The sequence below is a fragment of the Naegleria lovaniensis genome (genome assembly GCF_003324165.1).
Source record: "Naegleria lovaniensis strain ATCC 30569 chromosome Unknown tig046, whole genome shotgun sequence".
NCBI lineage: Eukaryota > Heterolobosea > Eutetramitea > Acrasida > Naegleriidae > Naegleria > Naegleria lovaniensis.
The window spans coordinates 75,354-88,477 of NW_025407868.1; the positions used below are offsets into that span (position 1 = coordinate 75,354).

Below are 13,124 nucleotides of genomic sequence, written 5' to 3' on the forward strand. Positions count from 1 at the left end.
GTTCCGTTGCTTTATTCATTGCAAATATAGTAGAATCTACTGATGCTGGCGTATCCAATAGAAGCGATACACTTGTGTGAAGTATAGAATTTTTCCATGTCCGTATGGTCGCAATTATACCTGCTATCCAACTCAGTCTCAACAACAACCCTTTTCAAAGTGCAAGAATCGCAGCTTAATGAGGAAGTAAAAGATGTCCATTTGGACCAATTTTCGCTGTCTCTTGAATCACCATCAAATGTGAGCTCGAATGAGAGTAATTGAGAAGAAAGAAAGTCTTGTTGTCTTGCAAGAACTTCTTTCACATGATCGAAAACAAATCCACTGAGAGCTACATGTTGTAGATTTGGAAGAGTTTCCTTGTTCAACAATGCCTCAAGAATTGTTCGTTCTAATTCTTCAGCAGGCATTTCCTTTCTTTCTTCCTTTTTTCTACGATAATTATATTCTTGTGAAAATCTAATACGAAGGTATTTCACTCCAGGAAATACACACTTGTTAAATAATTCCTTCCACGATGTCTCAGGATATTCAGTGTAAGCTTCAACTTGGGATTGCTCAATACTCAAAAACTGAATGGATTCAGGGAAAGTAAACTTGGATAATGGCTGAAATAATAGAACGTTTTCCAATTGGAGATAAAGAGCTTTTTTCAATCGTTCCTTAATCTGTTCTTGATTGATATCTTCTATTTTGACAGTATAAGGATCAAATGATTGAGAATGAATAGCTCCTAAGAACTTGCCCCAACCTGATGGTTTGCGAATATAAATACCTAATTTTGGAGTTCCATCATCACTGTTTTTCGTTTCTTTTGTTCTGTATCTATAATTTTCTTTCTCTTCTTCAGCCCAAGAATCTAAATAATTAGAAGTCAATAACACATCACTTCCTTCGCTCCAATACTCTTCAGTGTTCTCAGAATCTAAAGCGCTAAACATGTTTAAAGAGAGCATTAAGGATGAGAAAATAAATAAACGGAATGAGTTAGATGATTGGTTTCTAAAGTGTGAACAATAATCTTCAGCAGTCACACATAACTTTTCAAGTCTCTTCAATAATTGTGCTTTGCTGCTTTCAGCATCTGAAAAGAGCGGTTGTTTTGAGCTTGGTATTGTTTTCTTCTTTGACTTGGTTTCGTCTTCATCCTCTTCTTCTTCTTCTTCACCTCCATCATCGTCGTCATACCCATAGTCTTCCCAGTCACTACTAATTGCTTTTGAAAGATCATTCAACACCTTTCCTCGTTCATAATGTTGTATGACATTTTGAATACGAGTCATTTCCATCACTGTCCATTGATCAAAATAAACTTAAGGATCCTTATATGAAAGAACTACAAACCTTGACGTTTGTTCATATCACCTTGACCCAACTCTAAATCATCCAACAACCCAGTTCTAATCCAATATGAAAGCTTTTCAAAGAAATTGTAGCCGTTCAGCCAATACATTTCAAAATCTGTAAGAGTTTCACCATCCTCCGAATTAGAGGCAGTTGAGGTGAGCATATCATGCCAATGTTTACTGGTCTTTGTAAGATTGATCAAGGCTTTGATATTTTCAAAAGGAGGGATATAACAAGTGACTTCTTCAGACAACTTCCCCTCTCTAGCAGCATAGTATCTATTTTGATCGGTTGCTTCTCTTGATTCAAGATCAGCTACATTGACTTTTCTGTTGGCCTCCAAATCACCCACAAGAAACGAAAGAATTTGCAAAATCATTTCATTCGGAAGTGGAGCAAGAGCACCCACTGATGATTCATGAAAGATGCGTTCATAGCGCTGTACGTTATGCTTGGGGAGCTTTGGGGAGCTGGCTTCAACTTGGTCGTTCTTTCTCTTGCTTGGGGCGGAAAGAGGTGAGCGCATTTTTTGTAATCACAGTTATTCAGTTGCTTTTTAAAACCCTTTTACACCTTTGCAAAGAGAGTTACTCTCTTCTCAACTCTTCTAAATTCATCAGCCAAAGCACATGATAAACTACAACGTCTTCATCAACAAAAGAATTGTTGGAGAAGTAAGTCCATTTGTGCCACGACAAAATTTCCAAACAAAGATTTTTTAAATAGTGGAATCAGCGGAAGGAATCTGTCACACGACCTCAAACAACACACAAACAACCAACAACAAGTCTCCTTCTCATCTATTCCACTAGAAAAGGAATGAAATAATTTTTAAAATTGAGAATATTGAACAGATGAGATGTTTCAACATATGAGTCTTTCAACTATGTCTTCATCTATTCTACTCAATTAGAAAATAATTTTCAAAGTTTTTATCAACTCGAGTGATGTTGTATTCAAAACTAAGGCGCGTTGTTTGTAAATATTTTTTGAGATGCGAATCTGTGTCGAAAAAAAGGGTCTTGTGCCCTGACTAAGTCCAGATGAGACCCCTTAATAGGTCCAATAAATCGTGACATTAAAGCAAAGGGAAATTAATGAGCATGTGAACCTATTTGAACGCATTTCAAGCGATTCTTAGATTCTCTTTAGGCTTGCATTTTAGCTGAAATTGAATGAAAGGATTCTTGCACCTATTTTTCGAGAACGAGACTCTTTTTTAGACCTCAAAACATAAACCAAGTCAGAAAAAAACAACAAGAATCATTATTCCCAGTTGTATATATACAACCACACACACTCACATCATCATCATGAAAGAACTCGTATCAAAGCCTTTTGAATTCACATGTCGTCATAACCGACATGAAAAGCGATACAATCCTTATGGTTCTTCTTCAACCCAATGCTTTCATTCCTTGAAACATAGGAGAGTAGTCTCGAGAATGCTTCTTTCCACCTCGCAACGAAGGCTCTTAATGATGAGGTCGGAGGAAGAAGAAGAATTACTCCTCTACAATTCTAGTGCCACATCTAGTGGGACCACCCCTCACAACAACCCTCATTTGACGACATCTTTGAACAACAACCACTTGTCGTCCCATGCCACTTCTTCTTCACCACCACCACCACACATTTCAAATATTCCTTCTCCAAATTATACATTGCATGCGAAACTTAAAGCTCTCGTGGATCAATTCTTTGAAACTTTATTAAAAACCATGGAAACGATACAAGGAAGAAAGGCTTTGATCATGTCTGCAGATGACAGACAACGATTACAACAAGAATTGATGTTATCCACGGATTTTGTTTCACGAGTTCTCAATGGAAATTCCAATCATCATCCCAATGCTGGGGGGAATTGGTTAGATTCTCATTCGATACAAGCGAGTGAATTGGAATCGTTTGGTTTGCCACAGAATACATTATTTCAATTCGAGAGATTTTGGTTGTCCAGCGGGAAGGAGGTGTTTGTGATGGTATCCAATGTCATTCCAGGACATCGATCCATTTACTTGGCCTCTTTCTCAATAATAAATCGATAACATATCATTATTATGATTGATATTGGAACACCACCATTATTTTCGAAAGTTGTTATTTTGTTTTTTCAATTCAAACAAAAAAAAATGCCTAGAAAGAAGAAATCCGTGCTCGAGGAAGAAGAAGAGGAAGATGTTTTTGGTGATAATGAAGATGTTGATGTTGAAGAGAGGGATAAATTCCTTCGGGATGTGAATGAATTTATGGAAAAGAGAGGTACACCGATTCCGTATGATAATCTGCCCCAACTAGGAGGTAGAAGATTAAACGTTTATAAATTATGGCTTCAGGTTTGGAGTAGAGGAGGGTATGAGGCTGTTTGTGAGAATAAGCAATGGACCGAAGTGAGAGATGCATATCAAGTACCAAAAACTTGTACTAGCGCAAGTTATAGCTTGAAGATGTATTATCAAAAGTGGTTATATTCTTACGAGCAGGTGATGAAACTCGGAAAGGCTGATCCTACTCAAAAACAAACACCTCATGTGCTAGAACAACAGAAAAAAGAAGCGGCTTCAGGGGCTGTGGTGAAAAAGGTTGCTCCGACCGTTAAAAAGAGAGTATTTACATCATCATCATCATCAAGTACTTCTAAATCAAGAAAGACTGAAAAGGAATATCAACCAAAAAAGAAGCCAACTACAAATCAGAATGTATTGAATTTTCCACAACTTGCTCAAGGTCTTCAAATTGCAAATATCAGAAAACACCAAGCAGAGGTTGACCACAGTGTTTTACCAATCGAAAGCCTTGCAAACGCATTTGAACATCGTATGAATGGCTTTTATACTAGAACTGACATTGATAACGACGAGATTATGAAAGAAATAGAGTATGCTAAAAGAATATACTGCTCTTTAAGATCAGATGATCCATCTCTGGTGGAATGGGCGCTTTATCAAATTCTCAGATTATCAGAAAATGAATCGTTTCGATGCGATCATGTCAGCGATCTTCTCGAATTTTGTGAGAATTTTCTGCTAGATTATGCATGTGAAATTGAAAAACAGAATATGAGAGATGATCATGATGTATTTAATTTGAAGGACCAAAGATACATGGAATGTCAACACAAGGCATTCATTTGCATTACAATTCTGAGAAATGCCTCTTTAATACCAGAAAATCGAAGCCCTATTGGCAAATCTACAAGTCTAATGGAGACGCTTACTTTCTATCTCAGATATAACGCAAAAGATGTGATCCATTTGGATTGGCGATTAAGAATTATGGACATTATCATTAACGTTTCTGAGTTTATCGATTTTTCTTTCAACACAATATTTGCCCAAATAGTGAATAACACTCTAGATACTAATGAAGAAGATGGTTTACTGTTATCTGCTACCTGCTTGGAATGTATGAATAGTATCTTGAAGACTAAGACCAACCTACCTGTGATTGAGACATTTTTAATGCGTAACCCAACAACACTTGAGAAAGTTATTGAATTTTTGGCTTGTCCTTCCATTACCAAACCCTCTGATTCGTATTTTGATAATGACAATGACAAAGTTGATGAAGAGGAAGAAGATATGAATGGAGAAAACAAGGAAGAGTTTGTGGTTGAAAACCAAAAGTTAACCAAAGTGAACGTCACTACTAAGCTTTCCTCTCTTGAGCTGCTGTGTAGGATCAGTGCTCTTAATTTTCTTTTCCAACTTTGCCAGTCTACTACGAATTCATCTCTACTGGAACTACTTGCCAATAGTGCTAGTTTCATTGACAGAATAGTAACATTGATAGTGTGGAAATCTAATTTATATAGCAGAATACATCAATATCCCTACATTATTTTTGAACAAGTCAAGGAGCATGACCGAGAGAACTCGGAGAGAACAGATGGTAATATCTTTGCAAAAGCTGCTAATGGTGAAAAAGATGACAGTGAAGAGTATGATGAAAAGAATGACATGGAAGAAATGTATGACGGATTTGATAGCTGTTTTGCATCAGCACAAGATGAAGAGAAGACGGATACTCCAAAAATCAGTGACTCCCTCAAATTCCAAAAGAAGTGTGTTGCAATCTTGCAAGCATTGGGAAAACACACAGACGTATTGAAAAAGTCGCCACAATTCTCAACGTACAACAAAGAATTTATGTATTTGATGTTATTGAGTCATCCAACCATCTCCAACAGCCTTAGCTCTGTCATGCATTAGAATTGTTAGATGACTGTGAGACCAATTCGAAATTTAATCTCCTTCGATGAAGGAATTAGCGCTGAACAATAGAAATCTTATTGTTGAGATTGAGCTGACCTATTTATAAATTAAGCATAATAGACTGGTGAATACAATAATTGGTTCACTGTGTACAATTCATCTTCGGTAAATTGTTTTTTGTACTCTTCCCATTGCTCGTGGTGAGTCTTGTGGAATTGTGTGAATGTATGTTTGATAGTTTCTGTCAAAAATTGAACATCCACATTCTCTTGTTCTGATTTTTGATAGGAACTGAACTTGGAGAGAGTGACTAAAACAGTAGGTACGAATGAGGGTAGAGAATAGGGATATGCCTTTACAATAGCACTCAATCCTATTGCAATATAATTCGCGTCTAGTTTTGAAATTTTTTCAGCTTGACCTGACTTTTTGTGAGCAAAATGTTGTTTGCTCTCCTCCAAAAAGTGATCAACAATTCTTTTAACTCTTGCATCTGGAGCAATTTTGATAAATCCAGCCAATGTATTGCAAGCAATATCTCTAACTTCCACAAATTTGTCTTTCAAAAGGAACAACAAATGTTCATAAAAATCATCCTCAATTTCGGTTCCAATAATATAGAATTGATGTTTAAACGCAAATCTTTGAAGGAAAAAGCATATTGCCAATCGTACTCTTCTAGTGGAAGCACTTGCTTGATGAATCATTAATTGTTTTTGTAAAAATAGAATTGAAAATAACAAATCTTTGATGGTATGTTGTGGCAATAAATATGAACCGACTCGAGCAATCACTCCTGCACTAATGATTGCAATATCTGTATCATTTGAGGAAGTAAAACATTGTAACACAAGTGGTAATAAGGATGAGAAATATGGTAACGTGACATTAATTCCAAACATCAACGAAGCACCCATAAACTCAACAACAGTCTTACATAAGGACTTGAAAGCAATTTCTTCTGGTGATAATTTTGTTTTTTGACTTGATTCCGATTGCTCCAATGATCTTTGTTTGCTATAATCTGAATAAAGCTTTTCAAAGTCAGCATGAAGTTTTGGAATCATTGTCTTTTGAATAAATTCAGATGGATTGAGATTGTTACCAAGACTTGAGAGGCTAAATAAGAATGGTGGAAGTTTCAATGCACCAGTTTCATCCATAAATAAATTTTGTGAAATGGATTGAGTAGTTGTAATCATATCACTCTTCAAGAGTTGAGATAAAATTGGATTCACTTGGCAAGATTTGACAAGTTTTGGTAAACCATTTTCATCTCTAGAAGGATTCCACGATTTGAGGAAAATGAGAGCTAAATTTCGTGAGATGAGTTCTCTAATTTGTTGATATGGATATGCGAGATGATTCAATAACTTTTCTTCAATAAATTTCTCTAATATTTTGGTATCTCTCCAATCAAGTTCAACCAATGTAAAGAATACAAGTTGCAATACTTTGACTTGAACAGACACAATTCCAGAATCTAAATTTGTCTTTTCTATTAAAAAGTTAATAATGGATCTTGTTCTTCTTCCATCGCTGTCAAACATGGCATAGTGAAACGCAGAACGAAGACCTGAATCTACTGCTTGAGGTGCACACGTATCAATGGTATGAGAAATTTGTTGTAACAAGTACTCCAATGCATTCTGTTTGTCATCAAACTTCCAATGTTTTGTTGCTCTTGACAAACCAGCAAATATTTCAGCTACTAGACATATTTTAGAATGTTCTTCTGGAGCTCCACTTCCTGACACTGATAACAAATCTTCAATAAAAGGTTTCAACAATTCCAAAGCTTGAATGCCCATCAATTGAAAGAGACCTTTAAACATTTGTGCATTCTTTTTAGTGAAAGACCTTCCATTATTTTGAGTATTAGTTTCTTCAGAGAAGTACATGAAAAGTTTTGTAAGGTAATTGGGTTCAAGCATGGTGGAAGCAATGACTTGTTGTAATTCCAATGATTCTTCTCTGAATAATCTCTCCTTGGAATAGTCGTACACAATAACCTTATTTGGAAGTCCATTCCATCCGACATAGTACTTGTCCACGAAATACGTCTTTTCAAATTCTTCTTGACTCGTCGGTACTTGTGAAGAATGATAAATGATGGACTTGACTTGTTCCTTGTCTGTAATGACTTGTCGAGGTTGAATAGGTTTGTATTGTGTGAAAATGAAATCAACAGCCTTCATGCATAATAGTCTCAAAGGAACATGATCACTCACAAGATTGGTCATGAAACATTTCACTGCTTCCATTGGCAGCAATACTACACGATCAGACCGTATCAATAAATTCAAACATGATACTGTAATTAATTGATAATTCCAATAAAAGGATTGTGATAAACTGGATGCAATGGAAACAAGTGATGAAACAGTATCATGATAATATTTCAATGCTGTCTTGTTATGAATAGGTAATTCTTTGAAGGAGGTACTATATTGCATGTAGAGACCATAAATTCTCTTTTGTATGGAAGATTTATCCACATGATAGCAATTACAAATGGAAGGTAACATTTTGGAAATTAATTGCCAGCTATCGGTAATTCTTCGAATCACAGTACTCTTTTCGAGTAAGAAAATGGAACCATTCACCATGGCATGAGTAGAGTCCTTACTTTGTAAGGTATCAATAATTGGAAGAATGAATTTTTCAAATGCCCGATGATTGAATAATTTTAAAATTCCAATAAAGGCAGTTTGTGCTCGAGTTCTCACTTGAGAATATTCCGAGTCGGTTGAAAGACGTTTCAAACTTTCCAACGTCTCGAGATGAATTTCTGTACATGGTATGGTTCTCTGGAATACTCGGCAAGTAAATAACAATTGACATCGATCTAAAATGAAACATCTTGGATACTTTTTCTTGGTAGTGCTTTTGAAAAAGTGTAATTTCAATAGAGACCAAATCTTACTCATGCTCAACATTTTAGAGAAACTTAAACTTCTAAACGCTGCACAAATATGAATGGCCTTTGTTAGTGCAATTAACACTCGAACATCAACCATGGCAGGTTTCGAAACGTCTTCTTTCAGAGGTAAACCAACAGCAAGACTCTCTTTCAACAAGGTGTGTAGTGTCGTGAGGAGTGCTTCTCGATTCATTTCCAACTTTTCATCAGCAATGACCATACATCCAGCACTCTTATTAGAGAAATGATTGACCAGTTTTTTGGTATATTCACTCTTCTCATTTCGTCTAATTTCATCGAGCATGAGAGAACTTCCTTTGAGAAGGTACTTGAATTTCAAAAGAGCACGTAGTAATTCATCTCTCGTGATCACTTCCGATGGTTCTTGACGCTTGTTCAATGATACGAGCATGGAAGTGGCTTTTTGAACGGTTACCACTGGTCCTTTCACAAATTCATTGTAGATTTGAGTGGCTTGTTCAACCTCTCGATCATTGGGAACATGCCATTGAGCATCGACATTGGTCGAGTCATAGAGTTGTCCCCAATACTTGTCATGATTATTTTGAAATTCTTCACTGAACCATTGTTTGGGTGGAGCACTTCTCTTCTCAACGAGATACACTTGTGATAGACTTTGTAAAATATTTTTCAAAAGTTTACCGCATGACTTGACGACAGCTTTGGATTCATGATCAAAAGTCAATCGAATGACTCTCAATAAGGAATCCAAGTGTTTTCCAACACAGGCGTTACATTTCACAATTTTGGCTAATAAATGAATGTAATAATCCATTTCTTGTTCGTGTAAATCTCTCAATTCATTCTTGTAGAGAATCTTGGACATTAATGCATCAATCATCATTCCGAGTGGATCATAGGAACCATTCTCTTGATCCAAATAAATGACACAAGCTTGTGCAATTTCACCAATATGCTTCACTGAGTTTGGTTTAAATTCACTGGTCAAGTATTCGATAATTTTCAACACACACACTTGATGCAAGTCTTGAGAGAGTTGTTGGAAGAATAATGAAATTGATTTTGATAAATGATTATACACTTCCTTCTTCTCTTTCTTGGCTTCAGTGTGTTGTTGTTTGGTATGAACCAATTCTCCCATCACGTGTAAAATGCGACGAATAAATTCCGAAACGAAATCAGGGAATAATTCCACGACATGGGGCATTCCTTCGTGATACGACATGGTTGAAATGATTGGTACCACAGAAAATAAAGTATTGAGGAATGAAATGGTTAGAGATGTTTTCTGTTGATCATTGGTATCAATACCGAGCAGTGCCATATTCAATAACTCTGCCATATAATCCTTCACTTCAGGAATATTATGATACAAGAGAGGAATAATGATGGTATTCAATAATTCGAGAGCCACACTGATTTGATGAACTTCAGTGAGAGTTTGCAATGCATGAAAAACAATTTCAAATAATTCCTTAACAATGGCAGAGGGTCGAATAAAGGAAATGTGTTTGATGGCTTGAATGGCATTTTTCGAGACTTTTTCGGACTTGCTAAAGAGAGCCATTTTACAACTTGGAAACACAATTCTAATAATTTCTTCAATAGTTTCATCATCCAATTGGTACGAACAAGATCCGGACAATACTCCTGATACAAGTTGTTCTCTTTCACAAGTAACAGTGGATACAAGTTGTTCTCTTTCACAAGTAACTCGAGCTGCAATGGAACGGAATAATTCAGATATAAAAATACTCAATGGTCTCGACCATTCTCCATTATTACTTGGATAATAATATTGATCAATGGATTGGAATAATCTCTTGAGATAGATTAAAGTCTCTGGTGAGGATGGTGTAATCAACCATGTCAATAATTGAGCATTGTATTGCATGAGTAAATTACGCAAATCACTCAATTTCCAAAATATCGAACAATTATTACTTGGAAAACTATGATAAGTTGAACCACCAGAGCTACTACTCAATACTTGCATAATTCCAGAGGCAGCATTACTCATCATGGTTAAATTTTTGGACATTAATTTTGATGCAGCACCTGAAGCAACACTACTACTCGTTAAACCTGAACCAATATTCAAATCCATGGATCGGATCAATCGAGTGAAAATTTGATCCAAATGTGGTTTAAAATCAATTCTTCCAGCTTGATCTTTAGCAAGACGATACATCAATGATACAAAATTGAGATCATAGAATGGTGAGTTGGTATTCCAATCCCACATGGCCAATAGTTGTGTAAACCAATGATTGGTCAATGTAGATACTTCAGGATTTGAAGGAAGGAATAAACACAAGAATGCTTGAGAGACGAAAAACTCAGAATCACTGAGTTCATGCATAAAGGTCATCATTCACAAATGATCACAAATCATGATACACACAGGAACACCCAAAATGTTCACACAAATTTTGACGAACAAAGATATATATATATACACACACGTGTAGACAGTATCATATACACACACGTGCAGTAGACACAGTATCATCAAGAAAATAATAGTAATAGCACCAGTATCCATAACAAAATGACACATCAAGAAAATAGTAATACCCATAACAAAATGATCACAATATGAAATGAACACTCAAGATGATCACAATACAACATGAAACACCTACCTAAAATAAAGACTTGGAGAAAGTTCGGAAATCACTTCATCCGTAGTCTCTACACTGAAATTATTTCTCAATTTGCAAACCAATTTTACAATAGTCTTTCCGAAATTTTCAGATGGATGATATGCGATATTTCTGTTTTTTGGAAAATAAGTGTTTCGTAACATTTCATAAAATCTTCTCCAACAAGTAATAGGCTTGATGGATTGATGAATCAATTTGTGATACTTGTTTTTCATCAAAAAGAGCATGACATTGGCTAATTTAGTTTGTAACTCCATATACGAGTCAAGTTGTTTGTCAATCATGATCGGAAGAAGAGTTTCAAAGAGAGTTACTCGATCTTGGAGACTTAATGGATATGCTAAATTTGTGCTATATCTATTGAAAAGTCTAATGGTCGAATTTAATGTATGAAACCATTTGGGATGAATCGACTCAGAACCTTCTTCTTCTTCGGAGGATGCACTATTGTTGGTTTGCACTTGATGCAAAAGAGAAAGAGCTTTCTGGAAGCCAATAATAATGTCATTCTTCCAACTTTCAATCTCCTCCGAAATACCGTCTCGAACAAGGGATGGAAGTTGTGAAGAATATCTCAACCTCTGAACATCTCCACCCTGCTGATGAAGGCTTGATGAGGAAGAAGCGTTTTGAGAGGACATTTTTTTAAATTTTTAAAGTCACCACCTTTGTTATTTGCTTCGGATCAGTTATGATGATGATCATAACAGCATCAAAGCAATTGGTTGAATTTCAAAAGAGCGTCCGCTGCTTGTTTCCAACCATGATCTAGATTTGATTGAACAAGAGCATATTTTTGAGATGCAATTATTAATAGTGCGTTTTTCCATTGTCAAAATCTTTTCAAGCGTTTCCAAAACCTCCTTGTTTCTCCACACAGAAACAGTTCAAAAAGTGACAGTTCTTAACAATGATATTACATGGTATCTTTAAACCAGTGTTCAACAACAAAACGTGGCTAGTTGGGGAACTTGGAACACCATTCAAAAAAAATGTCAGCTTCATCCCCAAACGATTTTCTGCCTCCACTTGTTCCAATGAATCATCAAGAATTTACGTCCATTCATAGAGGTCCAACAGACGAGTCCAATTGGTTAATTCCTCAACGTGTTCTCATGTCTGCCTATCCAGGTGATCTAAAACAAGAACTCGCTCAACAAAAAATTGAAAAATTAATTCAAAGTGGAATTAATTGTTTTGTGTGTTTACAAACCGAAGAAGAATTAAAAAGATTTCAACCCTATCGTCCCATGATTGAAAAACATGTAAATGAAAATTGTAATATTTCATCAAGTGACGACGCACAGAGTATTGAATTTTTACAATTTCCAATTCAGGACACTTTAATTGCATCCGATTCTGCAGTCACGAAATTTATTCAACAAGATCTTATTCCAAGAATAGTTTCAAATCATAATTGTAAAATTTTGATTCATTGTTGGGGAGGTCATGGTCGGTTCGTATCAATCATCAAAATTAATTTAATCATGACCATGATTGTTATTATTTTTAATTTCTACGATCTCATTATTTCAGTACTGGAACTATAGCAGCAATATTACTAAGTCATTTATATGAATTAAATGCTGATGAATGTTTACAACGAGTTGCTCAATGCCACAAGTGTAGAATGAGAGCAAGAGGAAGAGCTCCAACCACAGATATTCAATTTAAACAAGTAAGGAGACTGTGCGTTGGTTCAAAGGAGCAAGACGAGGATGATATGGCTTAGTGATCGTTTCGTACGAATTTTATTCATATTATCATTCATATTTCTTATTTGATCAAATATATTTAATAGGTTTGAAATTGATGAATTTAAATTAAACAGATATCATCATGATTGAAATTGATGCCATGCCGATCTCAATTTTCATCAAACACATGATAAGTTCAAATTGGCAACTACCGATAAGTATAAGGCTGCAAAGTCTTTTAAGGACACAAAAGGAGAATCTTTGCACGAGTTCCAAAATGAGTTCACTCTCTCGT

General features: G+C 35.7%; 5 protein-coding genes across 5 annotated transcripts; 3 read left to right on the top strand and 2 right to left on the bottom strand.

Annotated features, from left to right (window-relative positions):
* Positions 1 to 11: 11 nt before the first annotated feature.
* C9374_010864 (uncharacterized protein) lies at positions 12 to 1,873 on the bottom strand (the record flags this gene model as incomplete). Its single annotated transcript, XM_044686455.1, has 2 exons — positions 12 to 1,291; positions 1,345 to 1,873. The coding sequence occupies 2 exons, from the start codon at positions 1,871 to 1,873 to the stop codon at positions 12 to 14; spliced, it is 1,809 nt and encodes a 602-aa protein (XP_044543468.1).
* Positions 1,874 to 2,660: 787 nt separating this feature from the next.
* On the top strand, positions 2,661 to 3,395 carry C9374_010865 (uncharacterized protein; the record flags this gene model as incomplete). The annotated part of the gene is made up of 1 exon (XM_044686456.1): positions 2,661 to 3,395. The coding sequence occupies one exon, from the start codon at positions 2,661 to 2,663 to the stop codon at positions 3,393 to 3,395; it is 735 nt and encodes a 244-aa protein (XP_044543469.1).
* Positions 3,396 to 3,479: 84 nt separating this feature from the next.
* C9374_010866 (uncharacterized protein) lies at positions 3,480 to 5,558 on the top strand (the record flags this gene model as incomplete). The annotated part of the gene is made up of 1 exon (XM_044686457.1): positions 3,480 to 5,558. The coding sequence occupies one exon, from the start codon at positions 3,480 to 3,482 to the stop codon at positions 5,556 to 5,558; it is 2,079 nt and encodes a 692-aa protein (XP_044543470.1).
* Positions 5,559 to 5,668: 110 nt separating this feature from the next.
* Positions 5,669 to 11,773, bottom strand: C9374_010867 (uncharacterized protein; the record flags this gene model as incomplete). The annotated part of the gene is made up of 2 exons (XM_044686458.1): positions 5,669 to 10,814; positions 11,112 to 11,773. 2 exons carry the CDS (start codon positions 11,771 to 11,773, stop codon positions 5,669 to 5,671), a joined length of 5,808 nt encoding a protein of 1,935 aa, XP_044543471.1.
* Positions 11,774 to 12,124: 351 nt separating this feature from the next.
* On the top strand, positions 12,125 to 12,864 carry C9374_010868 (uncharacterized protein; the record flags this gene model as incomplete). Its single annotated transcript, XM_044686459.1, has 2 exons — positions 12,125 to 12,588; positions 12,669 to 12,864. The coding sequence occupies 2 exons, from the start codon at positions 12,125 to 12,127 to the stop codon at positions 12,862 to 12,864; spliced, it is 660 nt and encodes a 219-aa protein (XP_044543472.1).
* Between the last annotated feature and the right edge of the window lie 260 nt (positions 12,865 to 13,124).